Source organism: Python bivittatus, unplaced genomic scaffold, assembly GCF_059951505.1.
Source record: "Python bivittatus isolate LINGU-HERP-01145 unplaced genomic scaffold, Pbiv_v1 ctg000700_np1212, whole genome shotgun sequence".
Classification (NCBI taxonomy): domain Eukaryota; kingdom Metazoa; phylum Chordata; class Lepidosauria; order Squamata; family Pythonidae; genus Python; species Python bivittatus.
In genome coordinates, this window is record NW_028277098.1 from 32,831,221 (window position 1) to 32,844,889 (window position 13,669).

At 36.0% G+C, this 13,669-nt stretch overlaps 1 protein-coding gene across 1 annotated transcript in view; it reads right to left on the minus strand.

The window, feature by feature from the left end:
* GIPC2 (GIPC PDZ domain containing family member 2) overlaps positions 1-13,669 on the minus strand; it is a 30,680-nt gene that overhangs the window by 9,356 nt on the left and 7,655 nt on the right. Inside the window, exons 2-4 of the mRNA XM_007423829.4 lie at positions 8,620-8,805; positions 7,298-7,478; positions 3,264-3,373 (exon numbers count right to left, since the gene is read on the minus strand). Of these exons, the coding sequence (XP_007423891.1) occupies positions 3,264-3,373; positions 7,298-7,478; positions 8,620-8,805 (477 nt within the window). The remainder of the gene's footprint in view (positions 1-3,263; positions 3,374-7,297; positions 7,479-8,619; positions 8,806-13,669) is intronic.

Here is a 13,669-nt window from a genome sequence, read left to right on the forward strand (position 1 = left end):
ATATTGTATGGCTCTCACGGAATTACATTTTAAAATATGTGGCGTTCATGGCTCTCTCAGACAAAAAGGTTCCCGACCCCTGCTTTACACGGATCAGTCATCCTGGTCCCTTTGCAGAAAAACCGCCCCAAAGCATGATGTTTCCACCCCCATGTTTCACAGTAGGTATGGTGTTCTTTGGATGCAACTCAGCATTCTCTCTCCTCCAAACACGACGAGTTGAGTTTAGACCAAAACGTTCTACTTTGCTTTCATCTGACCATATGACATTCTCCCAATCCTCTTCTGGATCATCCAAATGCTCTCTAGCAAACTTCAGACAGGCCCGGACATGTACTGGCTTAAGCAGGGGGACACATCTGGCACTGCAGGATTTGAGTCCCTGGCAGCATAGTGTGTTACTGATGGTAGCCTTTGTTACTTTGGTCCCAGCTCTCTGCAGGTCATTCACTAGGTCCCCCCGTGTGGTTCTGGGATTTTTGCTCACCGTTCTTGTGATCATTTTGACCCCATGGGGTGAGATCTTGCATGGAGCCCCAGATCGAGGGAGATTATCAGTGGTCTTGTATGTCTTCCATTTTCTAATTATTGCTCCCACAGTTGATTTCTTCACACCAAGCTGCTTGCCTATTGCAGATTCAGTCTTCCTGATGCAAGGTGCAAGTCTACAATTTTGTTTCTAGTGTCCTTCGACAGCTCTTTGGTCTTGGCCATAGTGGAGTTTGGAGTGTGACTGTTTGAGGTTGTGGACAGGTGTCTTTTATACTGATAACAAGGTCAAACAGGTGCCATTACTACAGGTAACGAGTGGAGGACAGAGGAGCCTCTTAAAGAAGTAGTTACAGGTCTGTGAGAGCCAGACATCTTGCTTGTTTGTAGGTGACCAAATACTTATTTTCCACCATGATTTGCAAATAAATTCTTTAAAAATCAGACAATGTGACTTTCTGGATTTTTTTTCTCATTTTGTCTCTCATAGTTGAGGTATACCTATGATGAAAATTACAGGCCTCTCTCATCTTTTTAAGTGGGAGAACTTGCACAATTGGTGGCTGACTAAATACTTTTTTGCCCCACTGTATGGTAGGACAATCTAATGGGAAAAGAAATTAAAGATAGGTGGGAGTTCCTTAAAACTAAAAGCATAATTTTAAACAATACCATTGAAGGAAAATAATATAGGATAGCAGAAAATGCAAATTTAATTGCAAAACTGTTCCTGTCTATAAACAAAAAGAGGACATACAGGTAGTCTTCGCTTAGTGACCACCATTGGGATTGGCAACTCTGTCACTAAGTAAAACATCACGTGACCGCAACTTATTATTTTACTTCCACCTTCTCTATTAACTCTGCTTGTCGCAAGCCAGTTGCAAAGCACACAAATGGCGATCGCGTGACTATGGGACACTACGACAGTCAAAAATGCGTGCTGGTTGCAAAGCGTCTGAATGGCAATCATGTGACTGCAGGACACTGTGATGGTCGTAAATGTGAGGATTGGTTGCAAAGCTATTTTATTTACACCATCATAACTTCAAATGGTCACTAAACAAGGCAGTCAATAAGCAAGGACTACCTATATATATGAGCTGGAAAGAGGGACAAATCACTGAGGAAGAGTACATACAGATAGCTTGGAATTGTAAAGATGATGTGAGAAAGATTAAAGTTGCTGCTAAATCAAAAGGGCTTCTTCAGTTACATTTGTAATAAAAGAAAAATAAAAAGATATGTACACCAACTGCTGTGTAGATGGAAAAATGTTAATACATAACATTTATGAGGTGTATGCATTCCACCAGCAACCAGGAAGAACAGAATGAATAGGGAATATTAAAGCTTGAGATGAGTAAAAACATGGTCAGGGAATGTCTATTTACTTTGAGTGAGTTTAAATCTCCAAAACCAGGTGAATTTATCCTTGGATATTGAATGAACTTTCTGATGATCTGACAAATCTTTATGTTATTATCTTTGAAAGATCCTGGAGAATAGGTAAATGAAGGAGGGCAAAATTCTTTCTCTTCAAAAAGGCAAAAAGATGGATCCATGGAACTATAAACTAGTCCTGGGCCCTATACTATTAATATTTTTATTAATTGGGTAAGGAAGTGAAGGAATGGTTATCAAATCTCCAGCTGATAGAAAACTGAATGCTAATACTGTAGATATCAGAATAAAATCAAATTATCCTTCTGGTGGGTTAGAGAAATGGGCCGAGAATAATAGAATGAAACTTAACAGAAATAGAATCAAAGTTATTCATATAGGAAACAGAAATCAAATGTACAGGAATAGAGTGGGGAACCTGGCTTGGCAAATAGTATTTGTGAAAATGATATTGGAACAGTAGCTGATGATCAACTGAATTGAGCCAGCAATGTAATGTGGGCAGAAAAAAAGACAAATAGGCTGCCTCAGGGAAAGCATAATTCCCACAAGTAATAGGTCCACATAATTCTGCCTTGGTCAACTATTGTGTCTATTCTGGGCAAAGGAGTCAGAGAAATTAGAACAGGTTCTGAGAAGGGCAATAAGGGCAATGATCAGGGATTCAAAAGTAAGTCCTGTAAAGAAAAACCGAAGGAACTGGGAATTTTTAGCCTCGAGAAAGGAACACTGAGGGGGAAAGATACCTGAAAGGATGTTACACAAAAAATAATGCCAAGATCTTTGTATCACCTCAGAATGCAGGACATGCAATAATAGATTTAAACTACTGGAAGGCAAATACTGAAAACAAAAAAACAAAATGTATTCAAGCACAGATTAGATACACTGGATTTGAGGACCTAAATGGTCTCTTCCAACTCTGCAATTGTATGATGCTACGTAACATTTCTTAGGCATTTCCTTTAGATAAATGTAACACAAAGTAATAAGCTGTCCTGCTTTTTATGTAGCTTCCGCACTAGTTGAATATGACTGCATTCCAGAACATCTGGAGGGTCCCCATTTGGAAAGGAAAGACTATATAAAATGCCTACAATAATATCTATTATTTCAATCTGCATTTGAAAGATCAGCTGTTCTGTGAATGAATTCCTTTTTAAGAAGCCTGGTAGATAAGGATGCCAATCCAAACAGTATTTCTGTCAATATGCTTCCAGTTTTCCAGTTTTGCTGGCTGGGGAATTCTGAGAGTTAAAGTTCGTCCATCTTAAAGTTGCCAAGGTTGAGAAACCCTGGTTTAAGGGCTTCCTCCAAACCAGGACAAGAAATTTGCCTTCAGGACAAAGATTTATGAATTAAAAACTCACTGTTTCTTCCACTGTAGCAGAGCCCTTGGATCTTAGTCGAAGAGTCTCTCTTCCTCGGCAGATTTTTTCCTCTGCAAAATTTCCACTTTTTGATCTTGGCTCAATCATTTCTGCAACAGATACATATTTTCCTAATTTTAATTCAAATCTGAATATAATTATTCTTATTTTCAAGATGAACAACAGCAAACCCAAATTTAGGATCATTAGATGAAGTTTGCCAATCGATTTATTCAACTCAGAATTGGATTTAGCCTGGAGATGGCTTTAGCAGATGCAGTCATCAAGAAATTTTTCACAGGGCCCAAACCCACACATTTTATGAACAGGTAGATTGGAAAGCTTATGATTCAGTCAACAGTGACTAGCTTACAGTATTTTTAATACAAAAATATTTTGCCAGCCAAATGGTTACAAAAACCACCATATTAATAAATTTGCTTGTCTGAGTCGTAATTCCTTTGTTCTGAACTGTCCCATTATTTAACTAAATTGATTCAGTCTCAATACTTTGTTTACAGATTCCAAAAACTCAGTGGTGTTCAATGTATATGATTTCACCAAACCAATTGTCAGTGAATAGCAACTTAATTCCAGTGTGCTATTTTCTCACACTATAGCCTTGCCTCTAAAATCTCCATTTTGCCTAAAAAAATTAGTTGGGAAAGGCAAGCTAACGGGATAGGATGTAGCTGCAAATCTTGTTGACCTCACCTTTTAATTTTGTACTTCCAAGAACTGAGACTGCCCAATTAACTGAACATCACTATATTTCTCATCCAGCAGTGCTTAGACAGTAAAGACTTGTCATAGCAAAGAAACACCTGCATTTCCTGAAAAAATTAGATGCTGCTCCATTCAAGAACCTCATTTCTCACATTGTCTAAAGTATATTTATTTATTTGTTTATTCAAACTGTTGAGGCTGCCCAACTCCTTAACAGGATGGACAGCTATGGACAGCTTACAAATAAAAAAGAAAAAAATACATATAAAAAGAACAAACACATAATCTTAAACTAAACTAAACTAAACTAAACTAATTAAAGGGGACCATACAACCACTTTAACCCAAGGCAATAGTGCAACTCTCTTCAGCTTGTCTCTGCCTCACAGAATTCTATTTTTTTCCCTCCTATCTCTGGGATACCCTTCATTAACTAATTATTAACCATTTTGTTTTAATTTTTTCTGTCATAGAGGAGGAATCCTTCCTTTTCTGGGAAAAGGTCTACTTTAATCTCTGACACTGTTTTCTTCCTACAATACAAGGAAAGTCAGCTATATTTCCTAAAGTAAAATACTATACAAGACTATATAAAGATCAGATATGCCTTATCTGGGCTGTAAAATCCAGACAACTCCCAGATAGAGGCAAAGAGATATGCAGAAGATAAATATTTACTCATATTTACTTCTGCAAATATGAAAAAGTAGGTTTCAAGCAAGTAGGAAGACATATACCTTGAACAAGTATGGTAAAAAGACCTTATAATACCTTTAGTAGTTAGAAAAGTTTGACAATTTACTATAGCACAGAGTGGTCATTCATTCAGTTTATATCTTGTCTTTTTATTTAATTGCCAACTTTAAGTAATTTCAGATGCCCATTAATTAATGTATCTCTACTGACTTCAAGATGCATAATGAACTAATAATTTTGTACTTTTTCTCTTCCCACTTTCACCAAGGAATTAAAAAAAATCTGGAATTAAACCCATAGGCTTCCTGTTCAATCTTTATATTAACAACATTGTTGAGGTTTTTGCCAATTCAATCTTCCATCCCCTATTTCTTGCCAATTGCCCCATATCTATTCTTTAATATACAGATGATACAGCCATTCTGTCTATATCAAAAGTCAGGTTTCATAGATATTTTAGAGCGCTATTGGCCTATTGTAATAGAGAATGCATTGAAGTAACTCAAAAACAAAAGTCCTGGTATTTTCAAGAAAATGCCTCAACCCCTTGGACAGATGATCAACAAATGGAAGAACTAGAATTGAGCAGGTGAAACTTCAAATATTTAAGCATCTAATTCCAACCTTCTACCTGCTAGAGCAAGCAATTGAGGGGAAGGGAACTATTTATAAGGACTCAAAAAGCATCTTTAGCAATCACAACATGTGCAAGCTGCCATGAGAATAAGTTTGTACCAGCTGCCATTAAGCTATTCAAGGCCAAAGTTTTGGGTATGTTGCTCTATAGTGTTCAAATGTGTGTGTCTATAAGAAAACCTCAGTCTTCAACTCTCTACAAGCTAAATTTCTAAAAACAATAGCATGCTTCCCTCACTCAACCTCTAATACTGTAATGCAATTAGAATTGGTCTGCACTTCTTTTGGGGCCCATGAAAGACTATGATGGTTAAGGTCTTAGGCAAAGCAAATCCTTGGGGGACCTCTTTGGTTCATCTTACCCAGAATGACAGATTTGTATCCCCCCTGCTAAAACTTTAGCAGAATTCAAATAGGCATTTTTCCTCCTCTGACCCAAATCGATGCATCAGAGTGACAACTGGAAGATGTTTCAGCCTCCCATATGAAAATCATATTTGTATACAGTATGTTCAAATACAGAGGCTGAGTTTGTATCCCATGTTCTATTAAAGTGTCAACTTTATTATTACTTATGTATCAAGGGCAGTGGTGAAATTTTGAACTGTAACTTTAGCTTATAGGAATCAGCTTATGCCTTGCTCACAGCCTTGACTGTTTTGGCTTCTATGTAATTTATATATCACTTTCTAAACTGTTGTATATGTTTTAAAGTTTGTTGGTTTAGTCTTTGACCATAAATTAATAAATAATAACATACCCATAGGCACCCGGTAGAAACCGCAGTGACTCACGTGTATCATGACATCATTGCACAAATGATGCAAATTATGTAACGTGCATCAGTTGTATCATGATATGAATGATACAAAGTATGCCATTTGCAGGATGCTGACATTCCAATGTGCATTACATACAATCAGCTATCAACATCTGACCTTTGATAGTTAACAAACATAAGTAAAAAAAAACAAAAAACAAAAACCATCACAGTAGATGTCCTTGAAAACCTATAGTGCCCACAGCCTGAAAGGTTAATATAGGGCACCCTTAAACCAAGAAGATATACAGCACCTGTTTCAATCATTAATTAGAAATACTTATACTACTGCTATTCCATCCCAAAGACTTAGATCAATATGCAACATTTAAAGCAAGAAAGAGAGATGCTATATAAGTATTAATTTTAATATTTTAAAAAGTTACTGTTGCAGTATTTTTGAAGTCAGCCACCAGACGTTACTTCATATTCTTGCAAAATTAAAACCCTGTCTACAGAAAAAAAGCATTATTCTGCAAGCATCATGCTTCCTAATTTTAAATAGTTGTTAAAAAGGTGTTTTTTACATGATTGTAACCAGATTATCAAGTGTATGGCTACCATATCTGAGATATAAAAATCCAGATATTTATTAGATACTTAATGTTAAAACTTTTCTGTTTCCTTGCTGCCATAATGTGGTCTGAATTTCTGCAACCCAGATCCAGTATGCGTAGGTAATCAAATGTTAATTAAATTATAGGAAAAGGTAAATAGTGATTCTTTCAGACCTTCCTGAAGGGCAGTAAAGATATGGCCTATTGGGGATTAATCGAGGTAGATTTGCGGAAATGGAAAACCACTACCAAGAAGGCCCTAATACATACACCTCTGAAACGAAACACTCCATCATTTTGTCCAATTTCTGTCTTTATTTTAAATCAGGCTACCCAGCCAAATTAAATTTGATACATCCCATGAACCATGCTGAGCTTGGTAACCCCTCTTTTTATGTGCAGAAAGAAATAAAGTTTTTGAGATTCATGTGGAGTCGTTTGCATAGTAATTAGTGTAACAGGATTAAAGGTATGGCAAGTCAGCTTTAAGCCTTATGATTAAGTAGCTTATTTCTGATGGTCATAGAGGACTAGTTTTACTCTATCATAATACAGATTGTCACTACAGGTATAATTTATGGTGGATATATGCCACTCACCAAATGATTTCATAGGTTCTATCAGTTTTAATGTAAATGTCTGACCCTTCTTCAAATCCTTTAAATTCTTAGCAACTTCATAATGACGATAGCCTGCTACACTTTTTCCATTTATAGATTCTATATGGTCACCGACACATATCACTTTGATTTGGTCAATAAGACTGCCTGCTTTAATTCTCTGCAGACAAAAAAAATATATATTAATTATGGTGAATGCAAAAAAAACAAAAAACAAATAGTCTGGTCCACAGAATTATGAACTACAAATATGGACATGAACAAATCTCACATTTTTAGCTAAGATCCATCTATCTAAAATCCTATGGGAGGTAGGCAAGAGAAGAGATTTTCATTCTCTTTATACCCAGTAAGTTAAGAACACAATAGTCTCCTGATATCTAATTGTGCCCACCACCTTTCCACCAATCTCCTCTAATCTGCTCTTACAGGCTTGAAGAAATTTCCAGAAGATTTGGGGATGTCATTAGAAAGAAGGAGCAGGAAAAACCCAATGATGAAACAGAAGACTACATGTGTAGCATCGGCAATGCAGACAAGACAGTTCAGAATTTATACTTAACAACGCATATTCTATAATTTCAAACAATTATAAAAATAAATGTACAGCACAAATCAAGAACTTAGAGCCCATTTATGTAAAGGCCATGGTTTTAGTTCTTCTACATTTGACAACTTTAGAAGAAAAGTGCAAATTTGCCTCTATTTTCAAAATTTTGATCTAAAAAAAAATTATATTTTTTAACAAATGTTAGCACTTTCCTTTGACTCTATGTAAGTTACTTCTGAGGACCAGAGAATATGATGTAATTTTCATCTCCTCCCCAAAGATAGAAATGGCCATAGGGTGATTACGGTCATCTAAATCTTATCAAAGCCAAAATTCTGGGGTAGGGAGTTAATTTTACCGTTTCATTGTTGAAATTATGGATTAAAATACGCAGATGTGCATAATGTCAGCCTGATGATTCTGTTTTTAAAAAAATTTAAAATGATCATGATAGAATAAGGAACAAATGCACACAAAATACAACATAAAGACATATGGTTTATCATATGCCAAAGTGCCTTTTTAATAACTGAAACATTCTTTTTTTAAAAAAAAAAGATGTTCTATCGGATTTTCCTTCTCCTGTAAATGTTCACTCAAAAAATAATATCAGTATCAGGCATTCAAACCATTCACTTTAGATGTTACTCAATGTAGTTTCAGTGCTATCACCAAAAATTAATGAAATAAATTGATAAAGAGATTATGTTCATATTTCTCATAAACAATACTCACTTCATCCCCAACCTACCTTTATGAAGGCACATCCATTTCCATTATCAGTAATGGTAAGTCCAAGTGAATCTTCTGATTTGAAAACCTCCACTTCTTTTTTTATTCCTTTTACATGAGCAAATATAAAGTCTTCAAGACCAATTTGCATACCCAAAAGCTTGTCCATATCAATTTTGTGTGTATTCAAAGTGCAAAACATGATCTATAAAGTCAAGAGGGAAACAAATGCATTTTATCCACTTTTCAGACATACATCCTTTTCTGAAATCACAGGAGACCTAAACAATTGTCCCATGGCAGCAAGTGCAAGTTACAGTATTCTATAAAAGTCATCATGTTCACCATAACATTACTATACTCAACTTTTTTGTGTGATTCCTTAACTCAAATGTGTGTTAATTACAAAATCCATTCAACACCAAAAGCCTGTGACTTGTTGCCAAGGTTTATTTCAGGAAACAGAATGGTTGTTATTCTATACAAACAGAAATGATTCAATATTATGCTGCAAAAAATGTTAAACATTTCATAATGGGTCCCCAAATTCTCTGCAAGAATTACATCACAAAGTAAAAAAATATGCTGTATGAAATAAATTTGAAGAAAGAGAAATTTCAGCAAATAATGCAAGTTGTTTCTGTAGAATGCCAGTCAATATTTGGGGAAGGCCTATGGTGATTTAATGCCAGAAATATACTCTTAGAACAGAACAGAACAGAACAGAACAGAACAGAACAGAACAGGAATTTGGAATCTCTAATCTCCAGACAAGTCAATTAAAGGAATCAGTTCCTAACTGATCAGCCCCAAAGTGTGAATGAAAAGAGATTTGATAATAGGCTGCCAAATATATAGAAATGAAGATAAATATTCTTTGTTGCCTGTAGTAATGCAGCTGGCATTATCAACCCATATCAAATACCACTGCTACTGTTTTGTGACATTAGAATACAAATAGCATATTTTCCCTTCTAAATAAGATAAATAATAAGATAAAATAAATAAGAGATAAAATCAGTGCAGGTAAATAGAAAGGATTATTAGCCCTTTGTGTTGAATATTGTTTCCATTGTTAGGGTATTATTCATTATTAGAGTATTATTTTCCTCCTTTATTTTCTTCAACTGGTTTAAATTTATATGTTAATTTTTCTATTAAGGCAATATCCCGTAATTTATCAAGTCAATCTTGAGTTTCTTTTTCACACTTTTGTATTTTCCTGGGCTAAGTCCATATTTTATTATAAGTTGCTGCATATTTTCTACAAAATCAACTCTGTTAATAATTAATAATAACAGTTAATAATTTAGAATTTTTATTACCATATTCATAGTATTTTTGCTTCAAATATAATAGATTCATTGTAATTTAACAGATGTTACTTCTTTTTTCCCAACAATGTGTATGGGGTTTTTTGTATCCAGATTGGATTTTTACAATAAAACTGAATATCTAATATCCCTATCTGAAACTTACGTTCTTGTTTCATTGTTGGAGACCAAAGTTCTGTATCATTGTAAGAAATTTAAATGATAGCAACTACCAGCAAGGTCCAAAGCACCAAAAGCCAACAACCACTCAGATAAACATACTGCATGAAAATTCCTAGCCTAGTTCCATTCCTATGATATGGTACAGAATATATTGAGATATTTAAATCATATGTCTATTATAATGATTCTTTAAAACTACGACTTTGGAAAATATAAATGCATTTATAAGTTAAATTATAAAAGAAGTTTAATTAACTTAATTTATAAGTTTAAATTATTAAAGAAGATCAGAAGCCACTTTCTATCTTTTTTTCCCCTTTTTTTCCCCCTTTTTTCTGTCTCTTTTATTTCTTATTTACTTATCACTTTTCTTTTTTACTTTCACTTTCCTTTTCCTTTAAATTTGTACTGTTTTTCTGTAAAAAAAATTCTTCAGTAAAAATACATTTAAAAAACATGACTTTGGATAACTATTATTTCCAGTAGTAGAGCAATATTTAAAAGAAAAAAAATTACAAATGTCAGTGGCAAATTTATTCACAAAAAAAACCCTGCTATAGCTTTAAAATCTTTTTCATTTTTAGCACTAAACTGCACGTGCTTAAAAGCTCTTTCACATTGTTCGGTGTAAAATGTATCATGAGTGTCATCAGAGCTCTGAACAATGTTGTGGTATATATTTTTTCTTTTCACTTTATTGTTTTCCTGGTATTTAAGAGTACTCTTAATGGGCTAATTTTGTCCTTGGCTAAATTACAAGGAGGTGGTCTCAAGACAGTGTTACAATTGACTTCTGGATTGCAGGGACAAATTTCATTTGAAAGTCATGCCCAACAATACCAGTAGCCCATTTTTATTTTATTTTGTTTTATTCTTCTCACCAAAAAAAGTTTCAAAAGTTTCAATTGACAACAATTAAAAGTTCCCCATTCTGGCCAATTTTGTTTACTGTAATTATCCAAAAATCTCTGCTAGTTTCTGTTTAGAAAAATAGCTTGTTTCTTACCCATTACAACTTGAACTGGGAGCTTTCCAGCACCCCAAGCCTGCAGGAATTTCTCACAGTCTCACCCCCGTCACATCAACCAGTCTCACCTGGTCAGGCAGAGAGGACATGTTGCAGACCCCATCAGTGAGAGAATGTTGGTTGGTGGGGCCCAGGAGGAGAGCCTTCTCTGCCATTGCCCCTGCCCTTTGAAATATCCTCCCTGCAGAGGTGCAGCATGCCCCTACCCTCCCAGCCTTCCGGAAAGGATTAAAGACCTGGCTCTGCCAGCTTGTGTGGGGTGACAAGAATCTTACCCAATCCTGGGGGGCTGGCTGGCGCCTTGATGATACTCCCCGAGCTACTGCCAATTTAACATCTATTATTGGATTATATTTATTTTCTATTTATTCGGGATCATTTTATATTGTATTTTTAATTGATTTTAACTACTTTGTAAACTGCCCAGAGTTGTTTTTTTAATGAGAAGGATGGTGACAAATTTAATAAATAAATAAATAAATAAATAAATAAATAAATAAATAAATAAATATTTCTACATAAGGTTGTCGTACAATTCTGAGAGGGGACAGTCCAGCTGCTCCTGTGATGGTGTCAGCCACTTTCAGCTGTGCTAGTTTTTCATGCTGTTTTTGTGATTCCAGAGTTTGCAGTCTATTTGATTCTTTCAGAGTGGGTAGCCCCTGAGGCTTCCCCACCATGCCCATATACTCCCTCTCAAATACCTGATCTGATCGGTCAGAGCTGATTACAGCTCTTTCTCCATTGGGTGAAGGGTCTACAGGTGAGAGTGCCCACACAATTGCAGGTCCTGCACTCCCACTCCCCACAGCTCCTCCCTGGAGGACACAAGACTGGAGTTAGGTCATTTTCATCCCTTCGGAAGTAGGATGGGGGTAGCAGATCAAGGGAGGGGCAGAGGGCATAGTCTTGAGCCATCATCTGGGTGACATGTCACTCATCCATACCAGCCCACAGGACCCAAAGTCCATCTCGTGGGGATAGTTCTGCTCCATTTGCATTCAGACTGCCCCCAGTAGTCGCGAATCAAAGGAGCCCTAGTTCAGCAGCTTCTGCTCCAATAAAAGGTGTCCAGTGTACCTTGTCCACTTCCCTGTGCACAGTCTGACCATTCTCCTTTTGACCATTCTCTGCTGGTCCCGACAAGCTTCCCTGGTCCCATAACTGGACCATGAGCCCCAACAGGCTCCCCAGGGGTGTACTCCTCCCCGTCCCATTTTTTTACCTTTATGTTCTCTCCCAAGGTGACTACCAGCTAGTACTTACCCCCTCCTGTAACAGAACTCACCCTGTGCTGACTGTTATGTGACTGAGGCAGGCCAATCCAAGCCCTGATGGGTGCCACACTGCAATCCTGGATGAACCCCCAAATTGTTACCCCTAAAACTCAGGCATCCAAGTTGTCATGGAGTTGGAAAGAACCTAGTCCCTGAATTTGAGAAAGAAACACCCAATACCTTTGCAAAGTGGCTTTTTCAGCCCCCCCCCCCCAACAATATGAACCACAAGTACTTCAGGCAAAGTGAAAGGCATTTTATTATGGGGGGGGTCAAGACTTTATATAGGGTACAGAAACAAATGATATATACATTTGATATATGTGATTAATCAGAAAGCAACAAATCAAACAATGAGAGACATTGATTAGACATGAGAAAAGACAGACACCTACAGACACCTTTAAAATATGTTGCATCTCCTTCTTTCCCACCCGGGTTTGTTTCTTTAACAGACAATTTCTTAATAAAAAGAAGAAAAAAAACCACTTGCAACACTCAAGGATTTCAGAATACAGCCCTATTGTTTGATTGACAGTCCCTGAAAGGACTAGTTTTTGCACATCAAAGGAAATGGCTTTGGCTCAAAGGAAAAACATGGTTTTCTAAACTTCAAAAGGAGGCAGGATGCCATGCTAAAATGCTAATATCACTTTTATTAAAATGCTAATGGTAAAGCCCAAAATTCTACGTAACAACTGTACATTAACCCCAACTTTTTATGTGCTTCATAATTCTGGTGTAAGCAGTTAAGGCACTTTCCAGTTCCCTGGTAAGTCACAAACGTTACAGTCTTGCTTAGGATAGTTAAAGAAAATCTTGTAAGTGGTGGCTTCATAATAGGGTGACACTGTATATATACAATTAAAAAGGAACAGAATAAAAATGCATTTAATTGTCACTACATTATGTTTTGCTCCAAAGCTTCAACTTGTTACATTTAAAAACAAGTTATTCCACCCAAAGTAATCCTTCAACTAGGGACTTTAATCTGCAATAAACTTTGTACTTCCTGTAGTGAATCATAAAATGTTGAGTTACTTTTAACTTTTTCTTATTAAAAAAAATGTTCTACCCTTTCAGAATGATACATACATTTGTTTCAATATGAATAAAGCTGTGTATATACTTCAAAGGAAAAAAGAACATCTGTCTGCCAATGCAGTTGTATTGAATGAACTATAACCTTCATTATGCATACCATACATAGCTTGATTATTGATAGACTGTGCTATCTTTCCCATGCCACAGACTGCTGAAAATTGACTC